General features: G+C 34.9%; 1 protein-coding gene across 1 annotated transcript in view; it reads right to left on the bottom strand.

Moving 5' to 3' along the window:
* Nucleotides 1–1,044: 1,044 nt before the first annotated feature.
* SLCO4C1 (solute carrier organic anion transporter family member 4C1) overlaps nt 1,045–22,078 on the bottom strand; it is an 84,605-nt gene continuing 63,571 nt past the window's right edge. The window contains exons 7-13 of the mRNA NM_001192846.1: nt 19,598–19,742; nt 18,665–18,860; nt 12,620–12,773; nt 8,140–8,330; nt 6,460–6,524; nt 3,586–3,723; nt 1,045–1,205 (exon numbers count right to left, since the gene is read on the bottom strand). Coding sequence (NP_001179775.1) covers nt 1,045–1,205; nt 3,586–3,723; nt 6,460–6,524; nt 8,140–8,330; nt 12,620–12,773; nt 18,665–18,860; nt 19,598–19,742 — 1,050 coding nt within the window. The remainder of the gene's footprint in view (nt 1,206–3,585; nt 3,724–6,459; nt 6,525–8,139; nt 8,331–12,619; nt 12,774–18,664; nt 18,861–19,597; nt 19,743–22,078) is intronic.

Raw genomic sequence — 22,078 nt, forward strand, 5'->3', positions numbered from 1 at the left:
AAATGGAATTATAATGCTATATATGTGAAATACTTAATCTTTAAATACACAGATTAGTTAAAAGTACAGTTTAATGTTTTAACCAAACAATAATACATGCCTACTATAAGCAAAGCACTGCTTATGTGCTAAGTAATGTACTAGGTGATCTGTTTTTCAAACGAGAAAAGTTGAGCTACTGAGTATATAAACACTGATCATAGTTCATGAAGAAAGCTTTTTAAAGAAAATCAATAAAATGGACATAAGCCATTTTTTTAAAAAAAAGAAATCTTTTCCTATCTAATTGGCACTTTACTGAAGCTGGCACCTTCCTCTGGAAGACATGGAACTGAATAATACTATCACAGAATAATAAAAATGTTAAAAATCAGCAATATCAACAAATCACTTCCTGGAATTCTTGAGTTAAAGTGAAGATATGTGTATAGAATGCCAATATTTCTGAATGCACTATGTACTGGGACACAAAAAAGATAAGTAACCCACACTCTAACAGTTCACTAACTGTCTATAATAAATCAAGGACAGACTAGTACATATAAATGTAAAAACAAATAATATTATTTAAATGGTTTTAAATTCATGTTCTTTCAATAATAGTTCTTGAAACTTAGAACTTAGACTAGATATATTTAAATTTTTACACCATGAATTTTCTTAAAAAGGCCAAACTACTGACAATGATAATTAAAATAAAACAAGTTGTAAGAGGGATAGAAACATCACTTTGGTTTTAAAATGTAAACTGTTAAGCAAACATTGGCTTTTTCTTTCTAGTATTGTTTATTAGCTGGGGATTTCATCTGTGTGTGTGTGTGTGTGTGTGTGTGTTCTGACGCTTTTGATGGGCTTTGAAGGCACAGGTCTGTTTCTTATATTAAAACAAAAACAAATTCAGAGTTCATACATATAAAAGAAAAACATTTAATTATAAAAAACCAGTTTCTAAAATATGATTGCCCATATTGGATAGTTAATGCTGCAGTGATAACATGAATTCTTACAAATGCAGGCCGATTTTCAATCTTCTCTTTTGCTGTTTCATCCGTCATTCCCTGCTTTGTTGAGATCACATTCTAATGAAACCGCAGTCAAAACTGCATTCTGATTTTGAAATGCCACATCTGTGACTGATGGTGGTGGTTTATACAAAAAGACTGCAAGTCCATTGAAGAAAACAGTGATAATTTTACAAATAACACCTAAGTAGAAAAACAATAATTAATCATGGATTTTAGGCTTTAATTATTACAAAAATTGATCCTCATTGAAAATTCTTCATGAATAGAATCTCACTACATAAAGAAACTTTCACTTTCGCGTTAAAAAAAGGAGTATACAGGCAATTAGTTTTATGTTTTTAATTTTTAAAACTTTAGTAAGAAAGGTGATAGTTTTCAATAGAACATCATCTACAAATCAATGAATGAGTATTCTTTTTTCTAAACAACGAAAATATACAATAACTATTCTATTTTTGGCTATGATTGTACATTCTTCTGGAGAAGGGCATGGCAATCCACTCCACTATTCTTGCCTGGAGAATCCATGGACAGAGGAACCTGGTGGGCTACAGTTCACAGGGTTGCAGAGTCGGACATGACTGAAGGGACTCAGCATAGCATAGCATACACAGCATGTACATTCTTAACCAAGGAAAGATACTGATAGCTTACATCATCATTGAACCTGAATAATCAGTTGCAACATTTTTGTGTCCATGATGAAAAGTAATTCTAAAAATAAAAAAAGCTTCAGAGTTCTTAGGAGAAAGTCTCTTTGGTAATATATAATATTCAATACTTAAAATTTACCTTTAAGCATCAACTAAAAATATGAAACATTTAGATTCACATCACAGGCTTCAATTTATTTTCAAAGAACTCTGAGAGTTTTTTGAAAGAATATCACCTTTCTTACCAAAGTTTTAAAAATTAAAAAGAGGCTCTTTCTCTTTAAAGAAACTATTTCTGGTCAGAGTACAAGCATCTAAGTGCTACCTAAATATATTAAATGACCTCACATTGTAGTTTTTGCAGTAACTAATTTGTATTAATCGTTAATATTTTACTCAAACTGGGCATTTGAGAAACAGAAATACTCATTGAGCTAAGCATTTCTAGATTTATACTAATTATAGGTACTATTATTATAATATTTTTGGAATACTTAAAGGTACATATGTTTCTGGTGGAGGAATTCTCATATTTATCACTGAGTAGAAGGCACCCCACTCCAGTACTCTTGCCTTGAAAATCCCATGGACGGAGGAGCCTGGTAGGCTGCAGTCCATGGGGTCGCTAAGGGTCGGACATGACTGAGCGACTTCACTTTCACTTTTCCTTTCATGCATTGGAGAAGGAAATGGCAACCCACTCCAGTGTTCTTGCCTGGAGAATCCCAGGGACAGGGGAGCCTGGTGGGCTGCTGTCTATGGGGTCGCAGAGACTCAGACATGACTGAAGCGACTTAGCAGCAGTAGCAGCAGGTAAAAGAAAAATTAATTATCTACATTTTTGGTCAAAAAGTATAAACATAACCACTTAAATAATTTTTTAAGCATAAAAATACACTGAATAAAAAATGTTTCTTAACAGGTAAAAGTGATGGGAAGATTAATTTTGCCGATTTTAGTCAATATTTATCATCTCATTGTTTTCCTAGATTTATGTATTTATTTCTTCAGTGGATAATTTATTATTCTGTCATTATAAATTCAGACAGCATATTCTGAATTTAAACACATGTAGGAGAAATAAGGGGCTTCCCTGATAGCTCAGTTGGTAAAGAATCCACCTGCAATGCAGGAGACCCTCGTTCAATTCCTGGGCTGGGAAGTTCCCCTGGAGAATGGACAGGCTACCCACTGCAGTATTCATGGGCTTCCCTGGTGGCTCAGACAGTAAAGAATCTGCCTAGAATGCAGGAGACCTGGGTTCAATCCCTGTGTTGGGAAATCCCCTTGAGGAGGGCATGGCAACCCCCTCCAGTATTCTTGCCCTGAGAATCCCCATGGACAGAAGAGCCTGGTGGGCTACAGTCCACAGGGTCACAAAGAGTCGGACACAACTGAGCAACTAAGCACAATTTCTTAGGTTGTTTTTAAATTTTCTAATTTTATCTACTGAAGGCAAAATGGGTTAAACATCACAGCTAACCTGTTATATCATAAAAAGATCTCTTAGGAAGTACCTTAGAGCCAAGAATACATCCTGACCTAGGCTCTATGTGCTCTCCAAAGCCCAAGTGCTTAGATGACAGTCATTCCAGTTTCTCAGAATTCTCTTTTAGCTTTTTGTTATACTTTCCAAAAAAATTTGAGAAAAATTGGTAAAAGAAAATTATATAATATGTGATGCAAGGACAGCTAAAATGTTACTCCCTTCTATCTTGGACTGTGCCTCACAGACTCTAGACATGGCCTTTTAAAACATGCTTTGATAACTGTTCTCTGCTTCAAGACTAAAGGACAGTCCAACTGCATGGACCAAAACATGTCAAAACCTAAGTAAGAAACAATAAGATATCTTTTCTCTTGTCATAATCCATTTACTGCAAAGTTATCAAGAAGTCACCACTTACTTATGGCCACTAGCATATAGGCCATCCTGACGTTATTATAAATCCAGCAAGCTCCTTTATTTCCACATTCGTTAATATCCCAGAGAATACATGTGCTGTCTATTGTGCTGCCAAATATAATAGGTCCAGGTATGGTGCCTAAAATAAATCACATGTAAAATACATGAGTGAAGGTTATAGTTTACAGTAACAGGGTTTTTTACATATATTTTCTACATAAATGGGAAACAGGTATTAATCTGTCTATCCTACAAATGAATCAGTTCATGTGCACGTGATAGGAATATAAAGAAACACAGATAAAACATTCTAAAATAATTATAGATAATTATTATATATTTCAGGTCAATTCAAAATTTATTTTAATAAACATCTTATTAATCTATTTTATATTAATACATTAATAAATATTACTTTATTTATTAATTAATAAATAATAAATGATATATAATAAATAAATAATAATATATTATTTGCTATTAAATAAATAAAACATTAATAAATGTTAATGGGTTAATATTTAAAGAAATATTTTTGTTCATTGCTTTTCTAATAAATGTCTTTGAAATTACCTATTATATTTTAAAAAAATCAAAATAAATATCTGATGCATGGAATAAGTCTCCTAAACTTCAGCATATGTATTATGTGTATGTATATGTGTACATGTTCATGTAAAGTAATATGGTTGTGTGAGTATACATATATATATATATATATACACTGTATATACATACATACACTGACATGTATGTGCATGGGAGTGTACATGCACAAACATATTCACACTAACATGTTGAGTTCACCATTAATTGTACAACTATGGGCAAATCCCTGGATCTCTCAGGTCCTTAATTTATTCATCTAAAAAAGGGGAAAATTGGTCTAGGGGATCTCTAATGTTCCCTGCTTTTGGTTTTCATTTTTATAAACAATTGTAACATTATGTGTATCCAGGGTATTCGAAGGAGAGACGGCGTCGGCGATTTATTTAAATATTAATTGGAGATATAAAGAGTAATAGCATGAGGATAGCTCAGTAGGAAAATTCAGTGGAGAAAAGAGGCTGAGTAGCTTGGTTTACGCGGAAAATCAATATAACCTGTGACACCAGGTTAGCTATGACCACGGAGGCCGCATAGCCTCTCGAATAGCGGAAGGTGCCCCACCTTAGACACCTTCTCGAATGGGTCTTAGGAGCCCAGGCAAATAAATGGTTGCAGAGGACCTCCACGCTCCAGATGGAAACTTCAGACAGAAATTGAGAAAAAGAATGACATGGGGAGAACAAGCTTTGGTGAGCAAGGCCCGTAGCTTTATTTTCAACAGGGGCTTTTATACCCTAAGTTACACATAGAGGATAATAGGGGATGTGAAATCATACAAAATCAGCAGTCTTTGATCCTTATTGAAAACCAGAGTTTCTTTTCTGCAAACTTATCTTATACAAATGGTTTAGGTGATTTACATCATCTTCTGGCCAGAAGGCCTATTAACATTTTATGACTCTTGACAAAGGTTTGTCAACCATAAGACTTATTTTCTCTAAGAGTAATTATTTTAAGGTTTGGCGCCATCCTCCGAAGGTGTTAGATAAAGTTGCATTCCTATAGGGCAGAGGTGCAGTGGGTTTACAACAAAGGAAAGAATTTATTACTTTAAGGGTCTAAAGTTGCCAACACCAAGGCCACTACTTATTTTTTCTACATACCAACTATATTAATTAATACACATTCAAGGATACAATACAGGGGATGTAGAAACTTGGCAGCAAGCATTGGCTCATCAATGAAATCTTTTACTAGTTTTATTCTGACAGTTTCTATCTCTCTGAGAGGCTCTAAGCTATTTGAATATCTTAAGCTTCCCATGCCTCTCAAGGCTGGGAGATTGTAAACAATCGTATGCATAGCTGTAGGAGTCCGGGTAAACTTGTCAGGCGAGTTAGAGAACTATCTGAGGGGGTTGGATTTAAACACTCCTAATGCCCAGGAACTTATTAACTGGAGCTGTAAGTTAACTCTTTATCAGAGAGAGTGAGATGGTGGTGGGGGACAGCCCCCTGTAAAGTCAGAGGTGAGAGCACAAAGCAGTAAAGTAGGCAGACTCTGGTATTTTGGGGGTAGATGCTCGAGAATATCCAGGGGGACTCCTGAGGCTCGATCCCACCTTTGCGTATGCCGAGCCTCCTTCCTCATGACCTTTGCCATGAGTGGAGTGCCTCTCGTTGGCTCCCGGCAGTGTATAATATTATATGTAAAATTATACACACAAATAATTATGTTGCTGTCTTATTATTCTTCCTATATCTTGAATCTTACATTTTGGGGGGCTTAAGTTATTTCTTTCATCAATTTTTAACTAGACACAATATTTACAGTACAGTTTTTATTGAAACATACAAACTCATTATTTTTCACTGCTAATGCAAGAAGATTATGTCCCAAATGGAGTTAAATACAGGGAAAAAAAGGAATTACAATGGCAATAAATAAGATTTTATCATAATTTAGGTTGGTAGTAGGTTTTATGTGAATAAACAAAAAATTTGTCTTTTACTGTGCTGTGTTAGAAATGTGCTGGTGATCATATGTCATATTTTAAATAAATATACTCTTTAGCATTATATTTGCAACAGAATTGGAAACAACAGGGAATCAATCAGGTAAAAAGTAAAGTCTATATCTTTTTATGTGATATATAAATACTACATCTTGAATAGTGGAAGATAGTTTTCTTCAAAGACAATTATGTAGTTGCCCACTACAAATAAACTAATTGTTTTATTGGCACATATTGTAAGTAAATAAATCAATTAACAGTAAGGAATAAAAATAGTCAGCAGTTACCAATGCACTTAGAAAGATGACATACCTAATAATCGAAGCAATGTACACTGTATTCCCAATGCTAGAGATCGCTGCCTTTGATTAACACACCTGGAGATATTTAATGCATAGGAGACAAAAAATAGTTGTATAGTATATTTACTCTTTGAGAAAATTCATTTTTATATGAGCTCAACATTTCTAGATTAAAGCAAACATTATACATAGGAAGTAAACAATTATTTATAACAGCTTATATACAGTTCAACCTTTCTGGAATTGTAAGAGAAGAAAAATTTTATCTAAACTAAAATAGTGCAAATAATACCAAAGACAGTCAAATGAGTTTTAACAAATACACAGAATATGTAGGAATAACACCAAACATAAAGGAGAAAGGACATTCATTAACCAGACTATTTCTTCTTGACTATTTGATTATTCTGTATGTTACAAGTTACATGACTTAAGTTGCAAGCAAATAATTCTTACTCTCTTACTAGCATTGAGACAGAAATTACACCTGTGAGTTAAAATTACAAATTAGAGTCAGTGTAAAACAGTTTCTGATATTCGATTTGATTCCACAATAAGTCTTTTCAGTAATAACTCTCAAAGATGGATGAGACATGATGTTGGCACACAAGAGAGTTAGACAGGAGATAAAGGAGATCAGTCTTTAAAAAACAAATATGTAGGTAAATGGTGATGTAGATAAAATAGGTGTAATATTAACAGACTACTTCATGTTTTTAGACAAAATCTCTAAAGTTTCCACTTGTCAAAAAGTATGTGGAAAGGTAGTGACTGAGTATCAAGAAACAAAGACTGAAGAGGGAAAAAAACTAGTTTGTTAGGAAATATAAAAGAAAGGCTGATGAGCTTATAAAAGGGCAAATAGGAAATATTTTATAGCTCAGATGATAAAGAATCCATGTCCCAATGCAGGAGACCTGGGTTCAGTCCCTGGGTTGGGAAGATCCCCTGGAGAAGGGAAAGGCAACACACTCCAGTACTCTTGCCTGGAAAATCCCATGAACAGAGGAGCCTGGGGGGCTATAGATCGTGGGGTTGCAAAGAGGAGGTTCAAGACGGAGGGGATATGTACACCTATGGCTGATTCATGTTGATGTTCAACAGAAAACAACAAAATTCTGTAAAGCAATTATCCTTTAATTAAAAAAATAAATTAATTAAAATAAAAGAGTAGGACACAACTGAATGACTAACACACACACACACACACACACACAAGAAGGAAGAGGCAATGAAACTATGAAACACTGTGAAGAGCCCGGTGACAGGCAGCGTTTTTACTGTTTATGGGAAGGTTTACTATAACAGCACCTACTGTATAAGGCAGAATGCCCATCAGTCTGATTCTGACATGTGGAATGCACTGCCATTTCCATCATACTCAAATACAACTGATCATAACCACAGCTTACAACTGAAGCCTCATTACAGGAGCAAAGAAAATAGCATTGAACAGATGTCAAGTAGGTAATGTTAAGACACTTTCACAACCATGATCTCATTAAAGCCTCAAACATCTCAGGTTCAATGAGGTAGCTCTTCCAATGCCATAGAACTAATGATCTAGTGAGCACTGAATTAGTAATGGAACCAACAGTCAATATAAACCCCAAATGCATCCCTGAGTCCATTTTCTTTTTCATTCAACATGTTGCCTTAGGGATAGCAAATTTCACAATGTAACACATACCTTAGGATGGACACAGTTATAGGAGTACCAGCCATGAAGGTAAAAACAATTGCAGCAAAGAAAACACCAAGGAATGGGGGCAAGTTTTTACATTGACTTGAACACTTTCCAGCTTGAGCTTCAAGACTAACACTTGATGGAGTAGGTGTTATATGAATTTCCCCTTCAATACATGAACAGTTATAATATACCTAGAAATATTAGACATAAACATATGGAAAGTGCTTATCTTGAAAACATATTTTATCATTGCAAATTAAGTGATTTCTAGACATGGCAAACACTCTTACACAATCTTAATTCAAACACAACAAACAATGATAACCCTTAAGAAATTAAGCAACTGAAAACAAAGGGCCATATTTACAAAGTAGAATACTCTGTATTTGACTTATGTGTCTATGATTTTAACTTGTAACCTGTTACTGATTCATGTCTTATAAGACAAATTGACAAGAATATAACTATTAGATGATCTAGGGGGCTTCCCTGGTGGCTCAGATGGTAAAGAATCTGCCTGCAATGCTGGAGACCCAGATTCAATCCCTGGGTCAGGAAGATCCTCTGGAGAGAGAATGGCAACCCACTCCAGTATCTTTCCCTGGAGAATCCCATGGACAGAGGAGCCTGGTTGGTTACAGTCCAAGGGGTCACAAAGAGTCAGACACAGTGGAGTGCACACACACACACACACACTCTAGACTGCTTTCAATAGAACTATTCAATTGCTCAAACAGTTTTCCTGCTAGTTTTCTTCTTTTCCATTATTATGATACAAAGAAAAGCATGCATTGTGACAATCTCACTATCTATGCTAGCTTGAAAGAACATTTTAAGTGTTTGCCACAGTAAAATTAAATAATACAAGAGTTTGGGGGAAAAAAATACTGCTTTCAACTGAACTTTTTACTTTAATTTTCTAAAAAAGGAAACTGTATCCATCTTAAGATGACATATTTACCATAAACAAAAAAACAGAAGTTATTACATTATCCTAAAGGTTATTTTACATATAAAAATTAACTATTTAATATATGTATACACATATACATGTATATATACATGTATACTATAATAGCATGATATGTTGGAAAGTAAAAATGGTGGGAATGCAAACTAGTACAGCCACTATGGAGAACAGTGTGGCGATTCCTTAAAAAACTGGAAATAGAACTGCCTTATGATCCAGCAATCCCACTGCTGGGCATACACACTGAGGAAATCAGAAGGGAAAGAGACACGTGTACCCCAATGTTCATCGCAGCACTGTTTATAATAGCCAGGACATGGAAGCAACCTAGATGTCCATCAGCAGATGAATGGATAAGAAAACTATGGTGCATATACACAATGGAGTATTACTCAGCCATTAAAAAGAATACATTTGAATCAGTTTTAATGAGGTGGATGAAACTGGAGCCTATTATACAGAGTGAAGTAAGCCAGAAAGAAAAACACCAATACAGTATACTAACACATATATATGGAATTTTGAAACATGGTAACAATAACCCTGTATACGAGACAGCAAAAGAGACACTGATGTATAGAACAGTCTTATGGACTCTGTGGTAGAGGGAGAGGGTGGGAAGATTTGGGAGAATGGCATTGAAACATGTAAAATATCATGTATGAAACGAGTCGCCAGTCCAGGTTGGATACACGATACCGGATGATTGGGGCTAGTGCACTGGGACGACCCAGAGGGATGGTATGGGGAGGGAGGAGGGAGGAGGGTTCAGGATGGGGAACACATGTATACCTGTGGCGGATTCATTTTGATATTTGACAAAACTAATACAATTATGTAAAGTTTAAAAATAAAATAAAATTAAAAATTAAAAAAAAATCACAAGTATTACTTTTGTAGGAAAATAATTCAGGTGTATGAAAAGTGAGGCATAATCATTTTGCAAAGGCTTTTTACATCTCAACTTTATCCTCACTACAAATCTTTGTCTATGTTTAAGGCCACAGTAAAGTTGGAGCAGAGCTAGAGAAGTCAAGGTGAATCAGTGCTTTCATTGCCCCGAAGGCCAGAAACCACTGGGACTGATTCAGGAAACCCAGATGTGGAGGTGACATTCCTAAAATGACTGTTATGGACTCAGCAACCAGATACATCAAATAATGAAATAATGGAGCCTTTAGAAATATTAAGAAGAAAAACTGAAAGCAGTATTTTCTATCCTAATGAAATTTTACAACTCCCTTACATAAAAAAATATACAGTTGCCTATAATATAGATAGCTGTTAGTTAGCATCTGTTTCTGTCGTTTAGACCACTGGTATGAAATATATTCTATTTCTGTGAACAAATGTGTACAGTTCTTTATTACATTATTATTAATGCATTTTTGCCTATCTAAAATATTTCATTTAAAAAATCCAGTGAAAAAATGAGTTGTTACATGGATTAGCTGGGCATAAAAAAAAACCAGGACAAATAGAAAATTTGGAAGTCAAACTAACTTGCTTTTCTAAAACAATCCCTAGAAGACAATTTTACTGTTTAAAACGGTAATGATAATATATGGTGACAAATACAAATATTGAATTAACCATGTCAAAATGACCAATACCATTTCAGGTGTGCTCTGGGTATTAGAATTTTTTATTTATTTACTTATTTATTTATTCATTTATTTTGGTTTCCTTGTGCAGGATGTTATTTGTGTCTATACATTTTGATATGTGGATAAAACCCTTCCAACAATTTAATTCCTTATCATAATCTTCTAACTGAAGTTAATTAGTAGCACTTACTGATATTTTTTTGATTATTTTAATATACAGGAAAAAGCTACCTACTTATCTGCTTCTCAAAGAAACAGTTTACCTTCTAGATAGTTCTGAACCTGTGATATGCACCATGCTCACTTGTGGAATTTGATTCCTTATAACTGACACAAATACCTAATTTTTTCAACCTGTTTTGAAACTAAAGCCTCCCCAAATGTCCACAGATTTGAAGGTATGGTAAACCTCAGTTCTGGGGCTTTAAAAATCTTCCTGATGTCTTTCCTAAGTTTTTATAGGAACTTTATGGTAGTGATCTAATTAATTGGTTTTATTCCAAGGATTAAAACTGCACATGTCAATGAAGTCTATTAAACCTGCTATGATTTATCACATTTTTTTCTGCCATATTTTCAATATTCTTATACCACTATTTTTAAATCTAATAAGCAAAATTTAAACTATTTTTAAATCTAGTAAGCTCCAGGAGTTGGTGATGGACAGGGAAGCCTGTCGTGCTGCAGTTCATGGGGTTGCAGTCGGACACGACTGAGCAACTGAACTGAACTGAATTGAAGCTAGATAATATGAAAAAAATGTATACTCTTTCCCACATTCTGGTTTACCCCCAGCAGAAAAATGAAATCCTACATCTCTGCTGAGATAAATGTTCAATGTATTTATCACACACAAAATCATTAGATAGGTACACATATGCACAGACATATTTGTGTGTGTATATATGAACATATAAATATGTATAACCACACACACACAGATATCCATGTTAGTTCTAAAAGAAATATGAAGTAATTTTGTGATCTTAAACTTATCTTCATATAGGAAAAAAAAATGCCATATCACTAATCCATATTTCAAATAACCAAGATTGTGCTGTTTTGTCATATAATTCTTATGTATCTTATTCATTGTAGTCTTTTATATCATATATTTCCCTCAGATCTTTTCAAAGTTATCACATTATCTGTTAACATATAACATAACCTATTATGTACTACTAGTAATGTGAATATTATTTTTCTCAAGGCTTTTAAATTTAATGAAGATAGAATTTTTAGATTGTAGATGTAGTACAACAAAATTCTATGGGATTTTTTTTTAATGATTTAATTGAATTTAAAATAAATAATATTCAGGTAAGCTAATATGCATTCTAATCCACTACCAAAAGTAACTTTGCACTTGAGAATGGGTTAGTGATTTGTATATTTTTTAATGTGTCCATTGTTTATCAATTAAAAACAAATATTTATTCAGTTTTTATTATATACAATGTACTTAGTAAGAATAAGAGAAGTTTCCTGACTTCAAGGGACATACAGTATAGTTGAAAAAAAATTTTTTAATGTAAAAAGGTAAATAATATTTCGGAAGTGATGTTTAAAGATATATGTGAAGAACTGCCATGACAGTAATTGAATCTGAGGCATAAAAAATGGGAGAGGTTGGGGCCTTTTTAAAAAATTAAAGCAAGAACAACAATGAATTTTAAGTGTATAATGCATTATTATTGACTGTAGGTACAATGCTGTACAGCAGAGCTCTAGAGCTGACTCATTTCACTCAACTGAAACTTTATGCCTGGCTTCTGAATGGAGGCGGTAGGCCAGCGAGAAGAGACTGGTCATAGCATAACTCCACTGGAGGAAGATAGAAGGGCATCCAGAAATACATAAACATACTGCCTCGTACAGTAGTAAAGGAGCAAACACAAGTTACCTTTGGATGTATTTTGGAAACAGATTGTGTACAACCTGCATAGCAGGGAGAAAAATACTGGACTCCATTTCCTCCACACACGGGATAATAATACGATCGCAGGCAGTTACAGTGGGCATTACAAGGAGCCGTCAAGTTTCCCAGTTCTCCTGTCCTGTCAGCATGAAATAAAAGATGGATAAATTATCTACGTTATAACTTTTAATGAACAGATCAGAAGCAAGCATTGCTGTATTTTGCCATTCAGTCATTTATTCATTCACTTAATGCTTATTTAATTAGCAAACAAACAAAATGTCTGCCTTTTCACATAGAGCTTAACTTCTTGTGGAAGAGATGGGCAGTAGAAACGACAGCTATATAATAGAATGTCTGTCAACGTTTTAAAAAACATAGGCAGAGTAAGCAAAGCAGTTTCTCATTTGGTACCAGATAATTTTTTTTTTTTTGGTGGGGGTTGGGGAGGGCTGGTTCTGGGGATTTTAAGACATTCAACAGCATCCCTAACCTCTACCCACTGGATGTCAGTAGCATCCCCATAGCTATGACAACCAAAATGTTTCCAGACACTACCCTATTTCCCTAACATGAAAGACAATGAAGTCACTCGGACGTGTCCGACTCTTCGTGACCCCATAGATGGTAGCCTGCCACACTGCTCTGTCCATGGGATTTTCCAGGCAAGAATACTGGAGTGGGTTGCCATTTCCTTCTGCAGGGTATTTCCCTAGGGAACGGGTAAAATGTTGAACCTGGAAGGATGAATACAGTTATAATATTGAGCATACTCATTTTATCAATGGGAAAACTGAGGCCTAGAGAAATTAATTCACTTAACCTTCTCTGCCATTTAATATCCCTGGTTCCCAGGTTCACTGTTACTCCATCCCGCCTCTTAATAGGAGGCAACCTCTTTTAAAGTATAAAGGGTTACCCTCGGCAAAGATGAGCTTCCCATGTGGTGCAGTGGTAAAGACGCCGTCTGCAATGCAGGAGACACAAGAAACTGCAGGTTTGATCCCTGGGTCAGGAAGATCCCCTGGAGAAGGGAGTGGCAACCCAATCCGGTATTCTTGCCTGGAAAATTCCACGGACAGAGGAGCCTGGTGGGCTACAATCTGCAGGGTTGCTAAGAGTTGGAGATGACTGAGCACACATGCATAGACAAAGGTATTTCTCCAATCCCTCATCTATTTATTCACTCAATCAATATATATTGAGCAAGTGCAAGCCACTATCCTAGGAATTGGGACCACAGCGCTGAAAAGGTGGTTGTCATCCTCAAAGATTTCACAGTCCAGGAGCAGAGATGGACCAAATGTATACAATAATATGGTTATAGACTGTGGTTACAGGTATCAACAACATGCATTTTAGATACCTGCACTGAGGAGTGATGCTTAAAACAAGCCACAGTTTAGGTAAGAGGGTTGAAGGGCTGCTACTCGAGTCGTAAACAATGAGTCAGTTAGCTGGGTAAATGGGGAAGGCGAAAGGCACTTCAGAGAAGCTGATAAAAGATACAAGGACGGGAAATAGCATTCTACATTCTACATTCTATATGGAGAAATATGAATGACGTCTAAGGCAGAGAGTAATAGGAAATCTAGTTGAAAAATAGTCATGGATCAGATTATTGAGTGCCTCATGAGCCTTGTTGAAAACAAAGGGCTTTAACTTATTTTGAAAAGGTAATCAAGTATTTTAGACTGAGAAATGACATTGTTAAAAGTACATTTTTAAAGAAATAACCCTAGGAGTTATACAAAGTTTCCAGTTACAATACCCCAGGCAATAAGTTATGACAATGTGTAGTAGAGAAATAGAATACTGATGAAAGAAAACAGATTTGAAAAATATTTTGGATGTAGAATCAGTAATATTCGGTGTTTGGCTGACTGGAGATAGGAACCGAATGGAAGAGTTAAGAATGACTCCTAGTGTCTAACCCGGCATTTTGGCAGAAAAGAGCTAGTTTTAGGGAAGAGACGATGGGTGTGGTTTTATAAATGCATATTGAGATTAAGAGTCCCAAATTCGGTGAAGAAATTTGGTCTGGAGCCAGGTATCTTAATACCCATCTGCATATGGATGTAGCTGAAACTATGAGAATGATAAGATCAACCATGTAAAGAGTGGGAAGAGTACAGAGAGGTCCTGGGAGTTCATGTATTTCATGAATACATAATGAGCTCCAATTATGTGCTTTAGTGGATATAGATCCAAAATAAATAAAGAGACAGAAATAAAGATAGAGAAAGAGAGAAAGGAAGGAAGGAAAAAGAATAGAAGTCAGGGTGGAATAAAATTTCCTGCAACCATGAAGCAATGTTTCTTGTACTGGGGATGAAGGACATAAATGAGTGATTTATCTAACTATTAGAAGATAGTAACTGCTATATTGCAAAAAGGTGACACTTAAAGAGTAGGTGGAAAACAAGAAGTTCATACAGGAAACAGATTAAAGAGAAGGATATAAACAGGAAGATAACCAGTGGGGAATTTGAAGGAAAGGGTGATCAAAGAGTTAATTTTAAGTAATTCATCTCCTGCTTGGAGCCTCTCCTTCAAATCTATTCTACCAGCTGCTGCTAAATTTCTTTATCAAGCATGATTCCATTCATGAAATCAAGCATTACAGTCTCTGCTCTCATCTAGTTTATAATATATATGTAGAAATAAGGTAACAGAAAAACTATCCCTGCAACTCTAGAAATAGTCTCTGCACAGTAACTTTTAAATTAAAATATTCTTATAATTCCCATATTATTGATAAATGATTACTAAGAACATCAAAGTTTAAGACAGTCATGTAAACTACCACAGAAACAAAGAAATGTAGAATATATTCCTTATTATCAAGGATTAGTCACTGTAGCCTATATATTTGTAAAGTTTTATTTCATGAAGTAAAGGGGGAACTATTATCAGGAAAACAGCCAATGTTTGTTAAGTTTATGAATTTTTAAAAAATTTTAAAATATGTAAAATATTTTATTTTAAAAAATTGAATACTTTTAAAAACCTGAATATTAAAACTTTAATATTATATTTAATATACACAAAAATACACATAACTGTGTGTTTATACATATACATATGTAGATATAAGAAACATGTTTAATCACAAATAGCTGAATTTAATCATTAATGTTTTATTTGAATCCAAAATATTATTCTATAAATATGCTTCTACAAAAAGCAAAGATTTCCCTAAATCTACTGCAACTCCTTGATGGATATGCTTCTTTAAGGTGCTGTTTCAGATAAGCAATGAAATCACAGCTTTAGGCCCTAGAAGGAAAAAATATTGTGTGTGCTTACTAAGTATAAAGTAAAATGCAAATCACCATAACCAACACTGATTACCAAAACAGACCCAAAGATCTTACAGATAGATTACCAAGTGATATAGGACAATGGCAAATTTTAATACCTACTAGAGTTCTGGAAATATCCTTTGACAATCTCCTTTCAACTGAATTTAGTGTTGTACTCATGTGTGTGTGTACTTAGTCGTGTCTAACTCTTTGAGATCCCAAGAACTCTGTCCATGGAATTTTCCAGGCAAGAAAACTACAGTGGGTTGCCCCTTCCTCCTCCAGGGGATCTTCCTGACCCAGGGATCAAACCTGCATCTCCTGTGTCTCCTGCATTGGCAGGCAGATTCTTTATCACTGCATCTCCTGGGAAGCCCAGTGTAGTGCTCATATCAAACATTTAAAAACACATTTATTTCAAATATTATGAATATTACAAATATCCCCTGAAATGATCAGTATTACTGATCTTAAGCTTTGGATATACTGTTATATAGGACTTTGAATGAACCTAACAATAAGCCTAATTCATTAATTCAGAGTTATAAAAGCTTTTTAATCATCTATGGTTACACAGCAACGGGCAAAGATTCTTGGCATCACTCTACTAGAAATCCTGCATCTTGACAACCTCTCTTTCTCCCACTCACTAAGGAGGTATTTCTTAAGCTTCCAAGTCTGTTCTATCCATATACTTTTTCTTACGAGTGAGTTTCTTGCATAAGGTTATTATAACTAAGCTGTCCATGATATGGACATTTTAATATGCAGGGTACAGAGGTAAATTAAGAATGTAGGGCCACAGAGAAAAATGATCTGACGCTGTCACACCTCTGTTGTGGCTTGGCTTTATCTCTATATGTATGTGTGTATGTGTGTATGGGTTTTTCCAGGTGGCTCAGTGGTAAAGAACCCACCTGCCAATGCAGGAGATGCAAGAGACATGGGTTCTATCCCTGGGTTGGGAAGATCTCCTGGAGTAGGAAATGACAACCCACTCCAGTACTCTTGCCTGGAAAATTCCATGGACAGAGGAGCCTGGTGGGCTACTATCCCTGCTGTCACAAAAAGTCAGACGTGACTGAGCACACATACACACACACACACACACGTGTATGTGTATACTCACTTTTAGTCTTTTCATCACTAAGAATGTGTATGTAATTAAGCACGATCTCTATGTCCCAGATCTTGATCTCTCTCCATGACCAGTCCCCACAGACACCTCAAACTGATACCACCTCACTTGCCCTCCCTTCTGAGTAAGCTAAGGATAACTCATTGGGTAGTGACTCTTGTTTAAGGTAGAAAACACCAGATGGACTCACATCCACATCATTTGCCAAGGTGATAGAGTAGTAAGTTTCTGTACTTCTAAAAGGAACATACGAAAAACTGTGGTTTCTTGGAGCACATCTGGGTGAAGTTTATGGGTGTCAATCACATCTGTACAACTTACCCTCTATCTACCTTTCAACCTTTCCAGGTATTCCCCTCCTATGTCCAGACACATGACTTAAGTCCCATTCAAACCAGTACCTGAACCGAGCCTTCACTTTCTAGAATGTATGCTTTGGCTTAACATATTCCTCTGCATTCCCTCTCTCCAAATCTTTCTCTCTCAAACTTTTTGTATATTTAAGAGGATATATTAGCCCTATTTCTCTATTGTGCCATGAAGCCCTACCTAAATCTAAATTAAAGAAACTGAAAAGCTCTCTTCTGAATTCCATAGCCCTTTATATTGCTCAACACCTAACACACTTTTCATTCACTGTTCTGTCTCCCAATCTATGCAGCTACCCAGGAAAATCCTTTAGAGTAGGAATTTTGCTGTAAAAGTCTACCAGAGGAAGCAGTCAATAAATGCTGAATAATGGTAATAAAGCTGAACCAAACACTGCTTTAGAAGATTCGCCATTTTTCATTAATAGAATGACAGACATAAACATTAGCTACAAATCATGATAAATGTTACTGACAAATTTTTCTCTATATTTATGTTATCTGAATCTATATTAATACAGAATTATAGAGTTCCTGACCTGGTGCACCATCCCCTTCAACAGTCTCAAACACATATATTCAAACAATTAAAGCAGTACTGTGGGCTATAAAACACTCTGCTGAACAATGCCCTGATCCTCTACTTGTGGATTACAATTTCAAAGCAGAATAAACCAGGCAAAGAAAGATAAAATAGTCAAACCAGTTAAAGGCAGAAACATGTTTATAGGTCAGAAAAACGAGAACTTATTTCTTTAAAACAAACTTCTAAAGTAAATACAACAATGATTACCATCACCTAGTTCTAGCTTCATTTTAATTTCTCTCCTGCTCTATGTTAAATCTACCTAATGAAAGAATTTCATCATAAGGTGTTTCAAAATTTAAATCAACAGGAACATATAACATGAAATTCTCCCTAGGATGTTGAATCCACTATGGACAAAGATTCTGTAATATTGATCTTTGTATCCCTGAGCATAGTACTCAGTACAGAACAGTTGTTCCTTAAGTTCTTCCTGAAAATATCCAACTTTTAATATGATATCAATTACTGAAACTAAATAGAAAAACTACATATTCTTACATAGGAAAAGCAGCCTTCCAATTTTTTTTAAGCCAATTACTCATCATTTTCTTTAAGAAAGCATACACTTGGAAATACACACACGGTTTATTACTCTGATATTGATATCAAAAAGCAATGAAATATATTTACCCATTATATGATTCAGACACACCCGCAAATGGCTCATTTTCACAGTTGGCATAAGCAAACACAAAAGTCAGTACAAGTGAAATTACAGATGTGAGCAAAGCAAACTTCATTATGTTTTTACACATCATTTTGAATTTCGAAACAAGAACACCACCTAAAATCTGACCAAGAGCAGCTCCAGGAATTAAAACAGTCCCTAATGAGAAAAAAGATACAGACAGTGAGAAAACATACAAGTATACTCAGTAATTTATACCAAAAATTATACTATTTTAAAACTATAATTTTTATATGTGTGTGTTAGTCACTCAGTCGATTTTTATATAATTTTAATAAAATTTATACCATTTTAACCCAATAGAAAATGGTACCTTCTACTTCCCTCATACCAAAAATTGGAAAACATCAAAAACAAGTACTACTCTGGTTCTAACATATGAAGCATTCATGTCATTTAGAAATAATAATAGTCATATTAAAATGAGAAGTTAATAAAATTAATGCTTTGAATATTAAGATTAATATGTATATAGCCTCTGTAGCTCTCAAATTCATACAACAAATTGTCTCATATCAGAAAATCGGAAACATATCAAAGTCAGTATAAACTTCAACAAGTGGCTATCCAAAATTTTGCTTCCTTGGTGGCTCAGTGGTAAAGAATCTGCCTGCAATGCAGGAGACCAGGGTTCAATCCCTGTGCTGGGAAGATTCTCTGGAGAAGACATGGCAACCCACTCCAGTCTTCTTGCCTGGAGAATTCCTTGAACAGAGGAGTCTGGAGGCCTACAGTCCACAGGGTCGCACAGAGTCAGACACGACTGAAGTGACTAAGCAGCAGCAGCATCCAAAATTTTACACACGTAAAATTTAATACACATCTAATGTGGTAAAATAAAATTATTAAAGTTACAACAAAAGAAAATGTTTTACCTGCAAGAGTAGCTGCAGAGCTAGAAGACAATCCAAACTGATTTTCTATAAATTTAGGTAAAAAGGTAGCAAATCCAGTAGTAATTAAGGCTTCTGAACAAGTTGATAGAACTAAACACATAAAGACAGTATTCCTCATCAAATTCTAAAGAAAAAATACAGTTCACCAAATGAATAACTATGATTATACTGCAAAATGTAGCACTAGAATGGTAAGTTCCCTGATGAAATAGCACATTTTAAATAAATACAATTATTTCTAAAATTTCAGCATTTCCTTTAGCACAAAAATACAAATATTGATTATTGATAGCCTTGTATATAAATGTTGATAAAATTTATACATAGAGCACCTAGAAAATTGACACATAATTAATCAGTAGGGTGAATGTGCCCTGATCACAAGCAAGGGACCAGGGAAAGGAGGTGAAAGCTGGTTTGGAAAGTTCCCTTCCCCAGTCTTACTATAAATCTCCACATAATAAATCTACGTCTTACTCAATTTTTTTATTGTGTTCTGAATTCCTATAGTCAATAAATGAATAATTGACTGTGAGCAGAGATGAGAGTGGTTCCTAAGTATCATACTTGTAGTTTCGCTCCACAAGTGAAGCAATTAGTAGTTAAGAACCTTAGTTGGGTATTTCCTTATCGCTTCAGTCGTGTCCGACTCTGTGCGACCCCATAGACGGCAGCCTACCAGGCTCCCCCATCCCTGGAATTCTCCAGGTAAGAACACTGGAGTGGGTTGCCATTTCCTTCTCCAATGCATGAAAGTGAAAAGTGAAAGTGAAGTCGCTCAGTCGTCTCTGACTCTTCGCAACCCCATGGACTTCAGCCTACCAGGCTCCTCCACCCATGGGATTTTCCAGGCAAGAGTACTGGAGTGGGTTGCCATTGCCTTCTCCATAGTTGGGTATAGAGTTAAGCAATTTTAAACAAGGGTCTATATTGCTGGTGTTCTCAGAATCTATTAATCTACCGGAGGAGAGTAGAGAGATTCACTTATTTCACCATATGTAACTATAAAGTGAAAAACTACAAAGTATAGTTCTGGAACATTCAATGCAAAAAAAAAAATCCATAACTAAGCAACACACACACACAGAGGAGGCACAATAAGGCAGGATAAAAGATTCAGAAGTCAGAGCCAGATGATGCAACACAAAAATAACAAGAATGACAAAAGGGAAAAAGCACCTGAATGAAGAAATGCAATAGTTTTTTAGAATAGTAACTAGAAAATATTTAAGCTTTCAGATTGAAAAAGGTAATGGATTCCTAGTAAGCATTAATGAAAAATGATAGACTCATAGGACCTAGTAAAGTTCCTGAAATCAAAGAGAAATTCACAAATTGGCAGATGGAAAGGATAATTAAGTATCACATAAACTTGAAACTTCTCAACTCCATCATATTTAACTCGAAAGAAGCCAAACACTATCAACATACAATGAAAATTAAAGAAGTATGATCTAAAAGTATTCATACAGTTAGAAATATCATTCTGATATTCAAGGATACTTAGATGGCATCCTATCTGAGAAAACAGTGATACAATGCTGTATCTATAGAGATTTGAATCAGAATTGAGATATTCAAGCATGAGAACATAAGGATTAAAAAAAGCATTGGTGAGTAATGAGTCTTGAGGTAATACATGTGAGAATTAATAAAAATAAATTTAAATAGAAACATATGAAATAAAACAAAACTACTATAAAAGAAAATAACAGTTGTTGGAATTTAAAATTATAAACAATCACAGCAAAACACAAGAATGTGCCTATATGGGAGGGGAGGAAGGAGAGTTAACAGGTAGGATGAATGAAGTAAAAATATTTTAAGGCTTTCATTTGAGGAGGAAAAAAAAATAATGAAAAGTAAATAACTTCAAATCTTGAAAAGGTAAAATTATAAACTCCCTTATGTACAAAACTTTTATGATGCTAAACAGAATACTCTGCCAAGTTTAATAAAATAGACCATATAACACTATTGTTTCTTTAACCTCAAATTCAAAAGAAGTAACCTCTAACTGCCACTTTTTCCACAAAGGAAAAAATACTGGTTTGGCATTCTCAAGAACAGTTACAATTCATTGGTAATTGATCCACCCATTACATATGATATATGGGATAATGGACTACATGCTAAGGAGTAACTACTGAATATTGATATTGCCAATAAGATAACTCATGTTCTTCCAACCATTCTACTGAGGAATACTTTTCATTTACTCAAAGCACAATACAATTAAATCTGGAGAAGGCTGTATAAGAGCTAGAACTACAGTAAATAAGCAAGCAAGAATGCTTTGTGATAATACTTGTGTGTATGGGTATACTGTTTATTAACATTTGTTTTACATTTTTATCAATAACCTCAGATATGCAGATGACACCACCTTTATGGCAGAAAGTGAAGAAGAACTAAAGAGCCTCTTGATAAAAGTGAAAGAGGAGAGTGAAAAAGTTGGCT

The sequence above is a fragment of the Bos taurus genome, chromosome 7, assembly GCF_002263795.3.
Source record: "Bos taurus isolate L1 Dominette 01449 registration number 42190680 breed Hereford chromosome 7, ARS-UCD2.0, whole genome shotgun sequence".
Classification (NCBI taxonomy): Eukaryota; Metazoa; Chordata; class Mammalia; order Artiodactyla; family Bovidae; genus Bos; species Bos taurus.